Raw genomic sequence first — 16,503 nt, 5'->3', positions numbered from 1 at the left:
ACTGCGCATTTTCCTCTGCCGTTTTCAATAAGTGATCCGAATATTAATCTTCGATTTCGAGAATGTGCCAATCAGAATAAGCCATTTATAATTAAAAAGGCATTGCGACTGGTCTATTTTCGCGATGAATTGGAAAGGGCGATTGATTCGTTCATTGAAAACGTTAGTTGCGTTTACTGAGCGTTTTAGTTGCTTTTGACTGCGTTGACGCATACAATAGTATAGGCTCTCAGGTGTACAAAGAAGACCGTAGCAGACGTAAACCCATACGCTCATAATATTTACTTTATTTACTCGCCAGTATTCGTGTTTGCTCTTTATTTGGCACAGTCTGGCACACACAATACTTTTATTGTGTAAGAAACTAACCTCGGTTAACTTTACATGACCTATTCCCACATATTTTAATATATTTTTACATTAGCCTTAATTCGACTGTGGCAATATACGATTATGAATTCTACCCAAGCAATATTGGTTTTAGCGCACCACTTTATTATAGACCATTGATTTCATGTGGTCCACACGCCCAGCGGTCCATGGAAGACTCGACGGGGTCTAGATTGGCATGATCAAAGAAATGCTTCACAATTCGTAAGCAGGGGTCCACGAAAATGTATGTGGTTTGATAGTAAAGAACTAAAATGTTTCCTTGACTTCAGCTATCAATGTCAGCAGATAATATTTTAAGAAGCGCAGCCACTGTTACGTGTAAAACTTGCATATTCTGGGGAATATTTCTTTGCAGCGTGTCCACCGGCAGCAGATTTTTTTTTAAAAGTGGTCTATGAGAAAAATAAGTTTGGCAACCTCTGCCATCCCATTCTAACGCTGGATCGGAGCAAAATGTTTCATTTGTAGAAAGAATGAACTTTGTTTTTACCTACAGCCGCCTGTAATATGGGGTCGGCGCAATATAATTCATTTGCAGGAGGGAATTAACTTCGTTTCTACGTACAGCCGCCTGCCTCACATCAACGCTCTTTGAGGTTTAATCTCGGGCGGGTCGTGTTAGACAATCATTTTAGATTTGCACACTGATTAATGACTATTCAAAGATACTAGAATGTTCATTATACTGTGAAAAATAACAATGAAAAATAAATACTATTATTACAAAACGTATAAAAATACTTCGGTTTAATATCTATATAGTATGTAATGGAAGTATTTATTATTATATTTTCAGTTAAATTCATCGCTCTAAAACATTTTATTACTATTGTTCCCCACTCAGGTCACACAAACTAGTCAAGTCCTGTGCAAAGGTACCTGTTAGGCGATACGCAGACTCGCTTCAAGGACGTCTATTATTGTACAAGATACATGTGCGCTAGTGCTTAGATAAACACGCTACATCATTGTTCACTACTGTTATAATGTGAAAGTATTTGGTCTTTATTATTTAACATGTTAGCGATAAACGTACAAAAAACTGATTGTTTTGGATAAAGTTTAGTATACATTTTTTTGGAGAAAAAAGGCACAATAGGAATTTTGGACTGAGCTAAAAGTTGGTACAAATGGTATAGAAATAAGGGATTCAAAGTATCAACACGAATATCATTTAACAGACAAGACGGAAAGGGGGTAAATTGTTGAATCTGAAATTTTAATTTTTCAAAATAATTAAGTTTCAATCCCTGTCATATAGGACGAAAATACTGCAGAACTGTTGGCAAATATATCAATTCTACCCACGGCCTACAGAACTGTGACAATTTATATAACCTAGACAATACAAACGCATGTAATCCGCGGTCTGGTGCATTCCCAGCGACCTTCGGCAGCCACCTGAGCACCAGGCGGGGGCCGACCCGCCTTCCGGTGCGTGGACGGTAACTCGAGTACGTCCGCTGCGACCGAAGCCCACTACTTATTTAAATAAATTGTTCTAATGTGGGCTTCTGAATTCTATTCTGGGTTTAGATATTTGCAGAAATTTCAATTGTGATAAAAATAGATTTAGTAATCATTGCATATTTCATATTTGTTTAGTGGCTAATTATAATTTAACAACATCAAGTCATCAAGACATCAAGTCGCTTCCCTCTTAGCGCCACGAGTGCCCTAACTGGGATTAAAAGAGATTATAAAATAATGCATTATGGTGCTATTCTCAGAATGTATAGTATAACACTTAAATAATATTATAGTGCTAACCCAAACCCGACAAAGTGTTGATAAACTACTCATCCATGCCACCAACCTACTCGTTAAATATGAAAACAATACTTCTCCAGAATAAAACGGAGTCTCCTCCGCAACACTCAATACTACAGTAACATTTAAACATCTAAACCATACAAGCATGAATACACGCTCTATTACGTCTTGTTACAGCGCAGCTATCAATTAACAAGTGCCTACTACACGCAATTTGTTAGTTATGTTCGACGTGCGAAACTAAAGCGGACTAATTAACATTATGATTTGTTAAGATAGGTGCGGTGGCGTGAATTGTTTTATGAGTGAAATTTAACTAGATTTCGCTGAATTTTAAATAAGCATTTTATTTTTTGTGCCTGGCAACATTTTTAAGTCGCTTTGGATGAATGTCTAGTTGTTATCTTGGATATTGGAATTGAGAAGGATTTATTGAGCCTTCGGAAATTGTACTGACGTGTTAATATACAGAAGGCAAAAACGGTCTGCCATTTACGGTAATTTTATCGTGACATTAATAGCATGCTAGTTAAACCAGCCAATTTGTAGTGCAAAGAAAACCGTCTACAGCATAGCTCCAACAATCCAGAGGTTTCTTACTCACTTTGACAAACTTGTCCTCAAACTCACACCGATTTACATACAATTTAGAACTATTTTCAGCAATAGACATCCTGCGACACAATGATAAACATTCATAATATTCTAGAAACTTCTAAACTAACCAATCATATTTACAGTAACAGATCGCATCTCGCCAATGAAGCCGCGGACGGCCTCCATTAAACAATAAAGATGCATCAGCACACTTGTTGCGACGTTCGCCGATGCCAAAGCGACATTATCGCTAAAGTTTGCACACTTGTTCATTGAGCGAGTGTTAGCTGGAAGTAGTTTTATTTTGCGACGAGGCAGGTAACTCGTCTGATGAAAAATGTACTTGTTGTACTAGACATTTTTATGCTGAACGACGAGTAAGCTCGTCTAATTCTAAAAGTAGCTTCAGGATCATGAATCACTAACCGGCATGTAACTGCATTGCTATCGACAGCAAGAAAAATGTGGGACATATATGTGGTTACAATCGACGAACATAGTATCTTGGTAATAATTAGTAGGGACAACCAAAGGCAGCTTACAATGGTTATTATTTGAAATAATGTTCCGAAGAAAATAGAATTTGGAACCGTTTTGGAGTTACATGTGCTATTTTAGACTATAATTAACCGTCGAACAATCTTTAACTAGTAAATTATTATGGTTAATTGGGTACATCAATTTAAAATTAAATATTTCTAACATGCCTTATGCTGGAATAGAACAGACGCCTGTAATTAAATTAAAATAATGGGAAGCTAAATAGTAAATGAAGATAGAGCGTTGGATAAATTTGCCGATGGCGAAGAACAAGCATCTCTCGTCAGTCGACACTTTTCGGACCACCTACCATCAAGTGCAGTGGGGGTCACTGTCGTCCCCATATAAAAAAAAAAAACTTACTATATAATATTTACCTTATAAATAATTCTGCACAAAGGTAATATATCGTACGTCTATATAATTTTATTGTAAAAATCGCGCCTTATTAAAATCCCAGGATCCTGAATATCCGCACACGAGAATAAAATCTCAGTGTCACTACACAACAATTTATGTTTGCACCAGCACTCCATGCTGTGGAGCGTTGAGCTTACGTTTCCGGTTGCCGGCTGCAGCCAGGAAACTATGTTAGAAAAGCCATTCCCGGTATTCGATTTGTGTTCGAAACTCGATACGTCGGGAAATATCGGATACGATCTCTGCTCTTGACAATGATACAAGCGTGTAAACTGAAATGGAAATAAGCTATACGAATGTGATTGAGAGGAAAGTTTGTTTGTATGTTCACAAGGCTAATCTCCGTAACTGCTGAAGCGATTTTTAGAAATTCCCTTCACTAATAGGAAGCTACATTATTCCCGAGTAATATAAACTTTTATCCCGGAATTTTAATTCACGCTGGTGGAACCGCTGGCAAAAGCATTTTTTATAAATTTTACTTGTAAGTGGAAGTAATCGAATCGCGAAAAATTACGGCTTTACTATAGCCAACTTACAATTTATTTTAATAAATTCATTAGCGGCTTAGGCACACCACGCATTATTCTTACTAACTAATGAATGATGCACAAGTTTTTGTACATCGAAGAAATATAAAGAAATATAATTGAGGTGGAAAATTTACTCGTTTGGCAAATTATAAAATAATATAATACCTATACATTTCGTTTTAAGGTTATAGCTTAAGGTCCATTTTTCATACATTTTGTTTCACCTTTAATCTGGGTAACTAAACAAGTATTGACAAGTAAAGAATTTAAATTCACGTCTAGTTAGTGATTAGTTCTCGCAGTTGAAAGAAAAACGTAAAATAATTAATATGCATGGATATTTCGGCCTTTAAAATTTCGTCGTATTAAATTTGTTTTTCTTTCAACTGCGAGAACTAATCACTAACTAGACGTGAATTTAAATTCTTTACTTGTCAATACTTGTTTAGTTACCCAGATTAAAGGTGAAACAAAATGTATGAAAAATGGACCTTAAGCTATAACCTTAACACGATTATAAAGACGCATCCACACACTCGTTATAAAGTTACGCATTCACTAGGCTCCCGGCGGACTCGCGCCGCAAGCCACCAACTTGTTCTCAAAACTTCTACAACGCGCGGTATTAATTAGCTTCAAGTCAAGTTTGGCGGTCGTTTGAGCCCGTCGGCCGTGGAACTGCTGTTTCATATCTGATTGGGGCGAAATTGATCTTTAACAAGTGGATTTAATTTGATACCCTTGGCTAAATGGTGGGAATAGTAATTAGTTAGGTAAAATGAAACGAGTAACAAACTTTTTTGTTTGGAAACATAGTTTCTAACCGCTATCTTCGATTTTACAATCACTACACAGTACGTATTACGGATAATTGTTTTGGCGCCATCAATATGATGGTAGCGTTTATTTGTATATTTCTTAATATAAATCTACGTTACGAAATAGTTTTTACGAACTTTACTGTCTCAAATATTATAATTTGTTTTTGTTTGTCATTACATTCATGCATCACATACGTTTATTCTTTCTTGTGCTAAGATAAAAGTAACAAAAAAAAATGAGACGAAAGTCTTAATAATATTTCGTAAAAACTATTTCGTTACATTTACTATGAGAAATACTCATTACTATTATGATTGAAGTCAGCAATATTTGGTTGTAAAAAATCAATAACAAAAATCAAGAATTACAGACATTGTGATTAATTTGTGACTTATAATATCTTTTAGAAAAATATACCAAGATTATTATTTAGGGAACATAAGATGGACTATGGAATATTAATGGATACTTTCCTTTAAATTTTAATCACATAATTTTTTTAAAATAAATTATTCTTTATTAATATGACCGCTTTTAATTTTATTATTTGTAACAAGAGCGGAGCGCATTATAATTTACATTTAATTGAATCACAAACAAACATATTTACGATAAACACTGACCTTTCATTTAGATATCCTCAACTTGCCTACAGAGTAAAATTGTCGACATTAAATCAAAACAAGAACTTACCCATTACAAATCACAAACAAAATACTTAACACAATACGATGAACACAAATTTTATCTTTAAACGCAATTAATATTTTTTTATTGATTAAAATAACTAACCTGTAGGGTATACAATCCACATTTTATCCACTATTAAATCAGGTACAGTGTTAAAGCAGCAGTAAGCATCACCTACAATTTGACATCATCACAATAGTGTGGAACAGATTGTGGAGTCAATTTGTACCAATTAGAATGAGCGGGATTCAACTGTGATAGTGTTAGCTTTGGTATGCAACACTATTTGTTACTGTTTTGTTGTTGAGACTTGTGGAGTAATGTGGTGTTATGGTTACGGATTGTATCAACTAGAAACAGATTTCCTAACGCAGAACGAGTCACTATCCTCAGTAATGGGGGAACAATTAAGAAGAGATGGTTACTGAGGTATGTACCATGAAGTCTAAATATAATGCTCGAAACAACAAAATTGTATGTGCTCTGACATGTCAATGTTTTTGTTGTATATTTTTTGTTATTATTATTTGTCGATGTTTTACAATGAGTGCTTTTGAAATTACATTTATAGCATACTTAACTTTATGTTTTACCATTTTCTGCATACAATACAGCTTCAGATTTAGGCCTCACAATGTATCATGACCGCCAAAATGCTATTAATTACATATTACACTAATTAAAATAGGAAGTATTTCTTTGCAAAGGTTAAACTTAATTAACTTGCCAAAATCATGTCAGAATTTAAATTTACTAAAATAATGAATACATACTGTGCTTAATTAATCATTATTGCAAAGAAATTGTGCATTTTAATAAAATTATACCTACATTGTGGTTAGCATGAGAAATTTTTACCCTTAATATTGTGGTGAGTGATGTCACCTGATGCATGGATTCAGTGCATCGTAATCTGTTGGTGTTAATGTTATTCACAATTCTAATTGATCAGATAGTTTTCTATAAAGGGCAAATGGTTGAGAGTGTCAACTGATCATAAGAGATCATCGCTGACCAAAAATATCTATAAATGGATATTAAATATATCTTAGGGTTTGCCAAGTGGGAAATGTATATGAAAATTACAAAGTAATGTATAATAAATAACTCAGCATAGCATCCTTTTATTGATAAACATGGTTTATATTTAATTTATTGTAGAGTTACATATGCAGATTGTAATAATGAATATTTGCATGAGAACTTTTTTGGAAAAAACATATATTTTGGTAGATATAAGTATAATACTAAAAAAAAAAACTAAGACTATTTGTGAGTTTTCACTCTAAACTAGGCTTTATGCAGGCCTCTGCCAATGCAAATGACAATTTCATTTTCTACACTACACAATAACTTGAGCTCAAATATGATACCAATAAAGTTTTATTTATTAGTAATACATGAAGAAGGAATTATCAAGTTTTAGTAAATTGTTTTCAAACTACCCTTGTTTAGTAAAAAAAAATGGATTATTGAACCAAGGTCTAAGTATAGAAATACATTCCCAGAATCTTTTCTTGAAACTTTTAATTGGTCTTTTTTGCTTATTATAGAAGTTTTATACTTATGAGTTTGCTAATAATGATTAAGTATGGTGTAAAGTTACTGTTGAAGTTGCAAATAATGAGGTTGGCACATGAGAACCCTCACAACTGTATAAACGGAATTTAGCACTGATAACAAAATTTGAAGGCTAGTATGATTAATATATTTTTAACTTCTGATGCATTGCACATTATAATTTATGTTTTTGTAACATTTACAACGTTATAAACATACGTATCTTCAATGTAATGTAAAACAAAAAGAAATATCATAATTTTTGTTTGTAATTTGCAACTTTTCACAAATCGAAAAGTATTTTGAAAAACTTGTGGGTAGACTCAAAATAAGCCACGTATAGGGATAGTTTTGATTCTAATAGGATTCTTATACGATTATCTCAGGAATACGCAATAATGGAACCGTACAGAGCGTACATAGCCGCGGCACATAACTAAAACATGAGTTTTGTCAACGATTTGTTAAACATATACAAAATAATAATACACATGTTACACATCTAATACCTTGTTTTGAAGCAAATTGTTAGCATTTTTAGGGCAAAATCAAATCCCAAATACGCTGTAAAAGTTCAAAAAAACTTTACTTATAATAAAATTAAAGAACACTGAAAGAAATTTATTTTTCGGACCTCGTACAAGCAACATGTCATGTATTATCTTACCCTTATCATACGCCTCTGCTACACAAGAGATAACAACACATAATCACAAAAATGTCACTTTATGATTAACTACCGATTTAAAGCGATAATTCCAGAAGAAACATAAAAACTTTGATTTCCAGTGACACACGAGAAAACTGATCACTCCGCAACACGAAGGCGCGCCACTGCGCTGTGTTGCCACTCAACTATTGGGTTTACCCAGAATTAAATGTCACGGTTTCAGGAAGTAGTACAACTATTGGGAAATGTACAATTGCGGAATCAAAAATTTGATCGTTTTGTGGTTATAGTCGTTTTACTACATTCAGGACAGTAATTGGAATAAGTCTTTGATATAACCTTTCGGGATGACTTCTTGCAAGGTTTCGAATGAATCTGCTCTGAATTGCAGTTTTTAACGCTAGGTCTATAGTTTACACGATGATTAGAGCTACAAGCTAACAATGCCAGTAATATTGGTTTGTTATCAGTAAACAAATTACGTATTCTTCTTATATCAGAACGCGATATTCCTGCTGTCTTGAAGTATGCTTGCTGTTTCATCTTACGCATGTTTCTATTTTTTCCTGAACTTTTATTTTTCATGTTCATTTCACAGGTTAGTGGAATGCAATCAAATCCAGCATCACCAGCACTCATATTCTTGTCATCAAAATAAATTGGTTTACAGTTTAAATGTTGATTTCCCATGTTCAATTTATTATATTGTGTTTAACTAAAATTTAAAACATACGGAGAATTTAGCTGTTATTCATTCGGAAATTAAAGTGACAGACAAGAGAATTATGTGACAGAATTACTTATATTTTTTAAATCATAAAAATACTCTAAAATAATTGCAGGTTTTATTCCGTAGCCTAATACACCTTGCATTACTTAAATTTTGGTTTTCTGTTTCGTACAACGAAAACGAGATGTATCATTCTTGATATTTTCTAATCCAGCGTATTGCTTACCATTCATTGCTAAATACTACTTTGAAAGAAATGCCGACCAATAATCGATATATACCTACCTATAAATCTCTGGAGTCTGGTAAATATTTGACATTTTGAAATGTTACCAGGTAAGAGCATAATTATTTGAGGAATAAAAAAATGTTTCATTGCCTCCTTGGTCTAGTGGCAGTAAATGCGATCGGTGGACTATGATATCGTGTGTTCAAGTCCTAGGTTCAGCAAAATTTCTTGTGTGAGTTTTTTTTAATATTTATGGGCAACTGGATAGTCTTTATTCATCAGGGGTGTAGTTAACGACGCATCAACTATATCAACGATACGTGGCCTATGATGTATGTAAGATAAGACTACCGGAGAAACGGCTTGTAAAGATGCTGCACCGCTGAATGCGCCCCGGAAAAAAATACTGGGTCCGTCTACAAGTGCAAGCTACTAATCTTCTGCTATTATTTCACCTACGTAGCATGCCAACAACTGTTTTAGGCAATTTATAGTTCGAATGTAAAGTATAAAATTAAAGTATTAAGTGGATTAGGTGGATGCTATTAATTACGATTATAAATTGTATTTTTAGATAAAGCGTACGTGCGAGATTGCGGTTGCACATTATCTAAGCTTCCTTTCCGATGAGCTGATCGAGGCCCATAGTACATGGTGCTTTAAAATACAAAGGGATAATATTTAAATTTCATTTGATGAAACTAAGAAATGCTCACGGATGATCAGAATAACCTAGGAGGGCCAGAGGTTGTACCGCCCTGTGGAATGGGGGCGTTTGGAGAATACCACCACGGTAAACCCCTGCCTGTCGTAAGAGGCGACTAATAGGGGCCACGAAGGGGGTCGTCGGCGGGCAGCAGGGGGCTGTCCGCTTTAGTGCATTTTGTGCATTTCTTGCACATTTTTCGGTTGACCCCCGGGATGGGATCACCCGGGGGTCACTCCTAAGCCCCCTCGCACCGAAGGACGCTGAGAGCGTCTTTCGGTGCGAGGGCTTTAGAGCCTCCCCATTTATGAGACGGGCCGCAAGGCGGCACCGCGCAGGGCGGCTGCGGACGAAGACTCGGACCTGCCGTCTCGGGGAAGCCCGCAGCCGTCTCTTATGCGCCGAAGAGGGTCAACGCAGAGTTTTAGTTGGTAGGCCGTTGCGTAGGGACTTAGGTTAGGTTCATTGGTTAGGGACTCGGCCCGACCGCCGCCCGAGGGTCCCGGGCCGCTTCAATTGTCGGGTCGTAAGGCAACGGTTACCCCAACATAACTGCTCAGTCGCCCCCCGCGAAGACTGGGCGGTAGAAATAGGGGACATTCTCCGAGAAAAAAAAAATGGGGGAGGGCCAGAGGTTCGATGCGGGATAGAGATATATCTAAAACAAAATTCTTATAAATATAATAAAACAAAGGTATTGCACTAAGCAACCGAAGTCCTAAGTATTTGACTTGACTTGCTTCCCAAACGTCGAAACTCGTATGAATTCACCAATTCGATTCTTAATATTCCGTATGATCAATTACGTTCTGCTCTATGTTATTGTAAAAGTGGAACGGGGGAGTGGGAGAGGAACACGTGCTCTCGACTTTACTTACAATTTATACTTTTCTCATTCTCCATATCAACTTGCCCCCTAGGCCATCGGCTGGCGACGCTCTTGGCGCTGACCTTGTCGACCAACTAATTGGGACGCTCTATAGTTCTCGCAGAATAAAGCAAGCCAATTGCTACCTTATATTCTCAACAACTTTAGAATGGCCCTCTCAGGTGATGAACGAAATGAGGTACTCCCACTCACCCCGCTAATATTGACCCAAAAAATACTTTTATAGTTCACTAGCAATATAAAAACAAAACAAAAATGAACAGCCCGTATAAAACAAATTAGACTAATATGATAAATTACTGACAAATATAATATATATTGAGTAATAAATAAGTAGAACAAAATATTTGCCTGATTAAAGATTACGGCGATGGCATCCTCAGGGCTGATCGTTGCGCTTGCGTTGCTCGCTGCCGGTAAGTACATAGGAATATAAAGTTCACGAGAAATGTTGGACAGTCCCGATATATAGATTTGATGGTGCTAGGATAAATTTAAACCCGCCCGGATAGCGAACACCGTATCCAAAGTGTTAAAATCCGCCATAATTATCGCCATAATTGTGTCGATTGCCGGGGATAATCATCTCTCGACAGTCGACATCACTACATAGTATAAAACAAAGTCGCTTTCTCTGTCCCTTTGTATGCTTAAATCTTTAAAACTACGCAATGGATTTTGATGCGGTTTTTAATAGATAGAGTGATTCAAGAGGAAGGTTTACATGTATAATAACATCCATTAAATAGTTGAGAAATACTGTTATTTTGTTATGTTATACCCGTGCGAAGCCAGAGCGGGTCGCTAGTTCTACATAAAATTGTTTTAGGGCAAGGATAGACCAAATTTTTAAAAGTTAAAATTTCGTTTATAATAGCGATTTTTTGTAAACGACTTCTTAATAGTAAGGCGGTAATTTTGTTTCATTACACCTATTATAAACAAAATAATTTGAAGTTAACCAAATTAACAAATGTGTAACTTTAAAATAGATATATTTCCTAGATCCAAACCTACCAGGTTAATTTCACGTATTTAAAAAATTCGAAGTAGGTAATCTAGAATTTATTGTATCCATAAAAAAGCCCTGCAATTGTTATCGACAGCTAGCATATAAAAAAAACAAACATAGATAACTATTATGTAGGTAGATGTGTATTCTGCGTAAATAGAAAATTATTTTGACTTTTTTTTTTATCGAAATCACAATGTTCTTACTACTACTACTAACACTCTTCTTTAACATCCACATGCTTTTTGCTGTAGTGTCAGCGGCCCCCGAGAGCCGCATTGTGGGTGGGGAGCATACCACCATCGAGCAGTTCCCATACATCGTCGCCCTGACCTACTTCTACCCTGGCCCTGGTATCCTCATACAGCGCTGCGTTGGCTCCCTGCTCTCGTCGTGGCACGTACTCACCACGTCCTACTGTTTTACGTAAGTTTTTTGGATTATCCTCCTTGCGTCAATGTCCTCAATGCTGAGGGTTCTGACCCCTACATAGCTTCGTACATCTTGCTGTCGAGAGCAGAGCGGACTTTTTGGATTATAAAATACTTAAAATTCATATTCTTGTGTGTTCCTTCTAATGAAATTGGTCCTATAAGTAGAATGTGAAGACGCAATTATTTGATATTATCGAGCTGATTGTGAAGGAAGTCAAGGGAAATATTCCTTGCGGGTTCATTTTATTTTGGCTTAATTTCAGTAATCGTTGCAAAGCGACCGCTTTGAAGGAAACAGGAATAGGGAAGCATGGAATGGATATATTGATGACCGATGTAAGCCATATTAGGATGAACCGGTTACCGCTGACTCATTTATACCGACAAAATGTTATATATTGTGGATTTTATTACCTATTTAAAACACTTTTGAGTTACAATAAAAAAATACTTTGGAAAACTAGAGAAACCGCAATCTACCGTATCCGTTTGCGCATACAACAAGTTTTTTAATATACTTTAATTCTTCCCATAGCGGTGGCATCTTGAACCAATTCGAGGTCCGCGCTGGTTCGACCAACAGTCTCTCCGGTGGTGTTGTCGTGCTGTTCGACGAGCTCATCAAGTATCCCAACTACGTGGAGAAGCCTAGAGAAGGCGATGTCGCCGTGGTTCGGTTGAAGACTCCCCTTGGCATCAGCAGCACTATCGACGTTCTGTACCTGCCTCCTCAGGGCACTAGTATAGCTGATGGCAGCTCTGTGAAAGTCGTCAGCTGGGGTTTCGAATATGTAAGTGGATATTGTTTGTCAGACGCTTGATTAGCATCTAGAATAAAATCCCGAGAAGTTATACACCAGCTTTTGACTACCAAAAAAAGTAATGTGGTTTTTAGTAGAGGAAGGGTGCAGTCAAATTATTTTTTATACATATATGATAAAGCTATAAAGAGTTAATATTTTCACAAATCTTGCATAAAGTTGGATACAACACGTATAAGTAGGTAACAAATATTTACAATGAATCTTAACCAAGATTACATTTTTTCCGGTATAATATTACATCGTTGTTTGGTTTCTTTTTTGTCAAATGTGTTCATTAGCGCTATTTTTGTTTTGGTGATTAAAAACTATTGATTATACTATGTACCTACCTAGTCAAGAATTCTACATAAGACCTTCGAAGGTAGGTATATGTAGTCTATCTCCTGTAGTCAGCGTGATTAATTAAAGAAGACCCGTATGCTGGGCACGGGTCTCCTTTATACAGCAAGGGTTGATGGTATTATATAAATGAATATTCCATCATAGAGTTTATTTGAATAAAAGATCGCTGCAACATAATGCTATATTGGTATTTTGGGTATTGAGCGAGGTCTTTTTGTTTTTAATTTGTTTTGAATTGTTGGATCAAACTCTTGTTTTCGGCGACACTAACCACTATGGAGGGTGAAATTAGAAATACCCACCACGGTAGTTCCAAATGGTTTGAGTCTCCGGAAATATCGTTATATGAAACGTATTTTGACATTGTATTAAATTAATGAAACCACATATTCGCTTTTACCTATACTAATATTGGGATATAAATCATTCATGAATAATGAATATTTTCACCAAAAAACTACTTTTCACTTTTATTCTTTCATGATCATTTTGTAGTTTTGTGTTAATATGGCGTGGCGTAAGTGTATAACTGAATAGTGTATAACTGAGTAGTGAAACTAGGGTGTGCAATAATAAAATTAAATTTTATTGATATTTTTTTGTTGGAAACTTGCACTTTTCACATCTGCGGTACGGGTATCTAATGGTAAAGTGTTATTTACAACATTTAGTAATATAGTCTTTTAAATTTTCGCAAAACTATGCTTACTTAAAACACAAATTTATTCGTCAACTGTAAGTCAAAACCCGCCATCTTGCCCCTTAATAAGGTTTAAACTAGGAAACCGGTGATGTTTTTAACCGTTATTTAAGCAATTCTTTACCACCTCTTAACGCTAAAACAAGTTTATAAGTAAGACTGATAAAGTCAAAAATGTTCCTGTATATTTTTCATGTCAGGATAAAAACAGCGCATTCCTAACAACGGTTATCGCATAGCAATGCGTTTAAATTTTATTTCTTGGAGCTGTTCATCACTGTTCAGGGTCATTTATTTGCAACACAGTTAAAATTAGCTGTAGAAACATTAATCGGTCGTTAAACACTTTATAAACGGCTGCAAGTATTCCGAACGTGTTTTATGGTCGAGATATTGTCTTGTGACTTAAGTTTTTATTCTGAAGAGCAAATTGTGGTACATAAGTCATATTTTCTTTCCCAATATGGAACGAGCCATTATTTAGTTTCGATAGCTGTCTACTGTACCTAGGAGGCGATGGTTTTAAAATACATCAAAATTCCTGAAGCCATAATTTTTTTTATTGCTTTGAATGACGAGACGAGCTCGCCGTTCCCCTGATGGTAAGCAATACGACCCCCCATAAACAGTAGAAACACCAACACATTGAATTACAAAGTATTGTTTGGTAATCGACTGTGCTCGCCATTCTGGGACGTGAGATGTTTCATGTTATGTCTTATTATGTCCAGGTAGTTAAGTTGGCTACAGCAGTGATTACACACTGCTGTTTGTCGGGAGAAATAAACATTGCGGCGGTCCCTACCCAGGCGGACTCTTAACATATGAGAGACTTACAACCAGTATAACATCAGATAACACTTCATAACTCCGAGATATCTAACATATTATATTTGATTCGCAGGAAGGCGGACCTCAACTGCAAACCCTGAAGACCATCAACCTGTACAAAGTAAATGTTGACGAGTGCAAGGCTGCGTACGAAGGCTCTGAAGCGGTCGCCATCTCTGACCGTAAGTATAATTGTTTTCATAGCCGATATATGAAATGAAGGGATATCAGATGTTAATTGAGATCTCCACCGCCTACAAACCAGAATCATGGATACAGTGACGGAAGTATAATAGGCAGACATATACACAACATTTCCAACTTCTGCCTATTTTCACTGAGCCGCGCCGGTCTTCACCGCTCGTTGTCATAAAATGCGTGACACTGCCGATCTTGGCTTACAGTTGTAGTGGGTGTGAGGGTGGAAAAGTCTCAATTGGAAGACATACGAGAAATTGTGATTGGTGTAATTGGTGATTTGAAATGGGACCTGTCATTTGCCGGGAGAAAAAAGTTCACCGAATTCAACGAAAGCCTTGTATTACGAGATTCGCTTTTAAGCAGAAGGCTTTTTGTAGGGGTGATTAGACTAAGTAGGTTTCTAAGTTGGGCACCGCCCATCTTCCTTCCCCGCCCATGCCACATATAAATACTAGTTCGTTCAATAACTAGTACGTGCATTGGGCTTCCTATTTTTGTCTTAGTTTTGTCGCTGCCTATAGATTTATAAAAGTCGTTTATAATATTTGCTATTACTAGTGGAAATTGGCGAAATTACTCAAAAACCGCAGAACCTATAATATAAAAAGAAGATTACAAACCGATAGAATATATTGCCAACTCCGTATTCCCCGCAGGTGTAATCTGCGCGAAAGCCCCAGGCCGTGGTATCTGTTTCGGTGACGCCGGTGCTCCCATGGTCATCGGCCGCGTGGTAGTCGGTACCGCCTCCTACTACGAGTCCTGCGACACCCAGGACTACCCCGACCTCTTCAGCAGGATCGACACTTACACTAACTGGATATTGTCGGTCGCCGTCGCCCCTAGGAGCGATATTAGGTCCCCTACCCCAATGCCATGAGGGCCAACCTTAATTAATTCAATAAGCTGTAGGCCCTAATAGGGTGGCAAAGTAGAATTAAGTTTTAGTATGATACATTTAGAGCTCACATTTTGTTATTGCTCTTATAGAAACATGAGAAAGATTTAAGAATTAGTTATTTTGCCATCCTGTCATGGTTTGAAATATTGGGGTCACTTAAAATGCATCAAACGATTATAAGCTATGAATGGAGCAGGATTGATAAAAGCATTAAAAATAGATTCTCGATTTATTTATAAGGAAAAAATCTTAATTAAATAAAATTATTTTCTATTATCTGTATAATTATTAATTACCTTTTGATGTATACAGTTGTGAGCACGTATGACCTATTGATCTAAGACTGAGAGAACATACAGGGTGGTCCCAAAACGACAATGTTTTAAAAACATGTTACATTAAAAAAACACTTCAATTTCAACATATTGAGATATACTTCCGATCCTGGCGTTAACTGCAAGTACGTGTGTCAATATGGTAACGTTAGTGAAGTCTCCTGCATTAGTATAATGCAGTGTAAAACTAAAACAGGCTAGGAAAGGCTACAATAAGTATCAACTGCAATTTTCACGTTAAACTGTTATGATGGCATCATTGACGAAAATCGATCTCTTGACGCCACGATCGGAAGTATGTCATCACATACAGGCAATAAATACCTCTTCGTATATTTCCAGTTTCCGGAAAGATGGCCTCAATTTCCTGG

General features: G+C 36.4%; 1 protein-coding gene across 1 annotated transcript; it reads left to right on the top strand.

Annotated features, from left to right (window-relative positions):
* Positions 1-10,853: 10,853 nt before the first annotated feature.
* LOC119192281 (trypsin, alkaline C-like) lies at positions 10,854-16,073 on the top strand. Its single transcript, XM_037446108.1, has 5 exons — positions 10,854-10,968; positions 11,819-11,990; positions 12,534-12,789; positions 14,769-14,877; positions 15,553-16,073. Exons 1-5 carry the CDS (start codon positions 10,923-10,925, stop codon positions 15,774-15,776), a joined length of 807 nt encoding a protein of 268 aa, XP_037302005.1. The 5' UTR covers positions 10,854-10,922; the 3' UTR covers positions 15,777-16,073.
* Positions 16,074-16,503: the final 430 nt, after the last annotated feature.

The sequence above is a fragment of the Manduca sexta genome, unplaced genomic scaffold (assembly GCF_014839805.1).
Source record: "Manduca sexta isolate Smith_Timp_Sample1 unplaced genomic scaffold, JHU_Msex_v1.0 HiC_scaffold_2559, whole genome shotgun sequence".
Classification (NCBI taxonomy): Eukaryota; Metazoa; Arthropoda; class Insecta; order Lepidoptera; family Sphingidae; genus Manduca; species Manduca sexta.
The sequence above is the reverse complement of the archived record's forward strand: the minus strand, read 5'-3'. Positions and strand labels throughout refer to the sequence as shown.

Coding starts and splice junctions, on each gene's coding strand:
- LOC119192281 (XM_037446108.1), top strand. CDS start 10,923: ATGGCATCCTCAGGGCTGATCGTTGCGCTTGCGTTGCTCGCTGCCG. Junction 10,969..11,818: donor GCTTGCGTTGCTCGCTGCCG/GTAAGTACATAG, acceptor TTTTTGCTGTAG/TGTCAGCGGCCCCCGAGAGC. Junction 11,991..12,533: donor ACCACGTCCTACTGTTTTAC/GTAAGTTTTTTG, acceptor TTCTTCCCATAG/CGGTGGCATCTTGAACCAAT.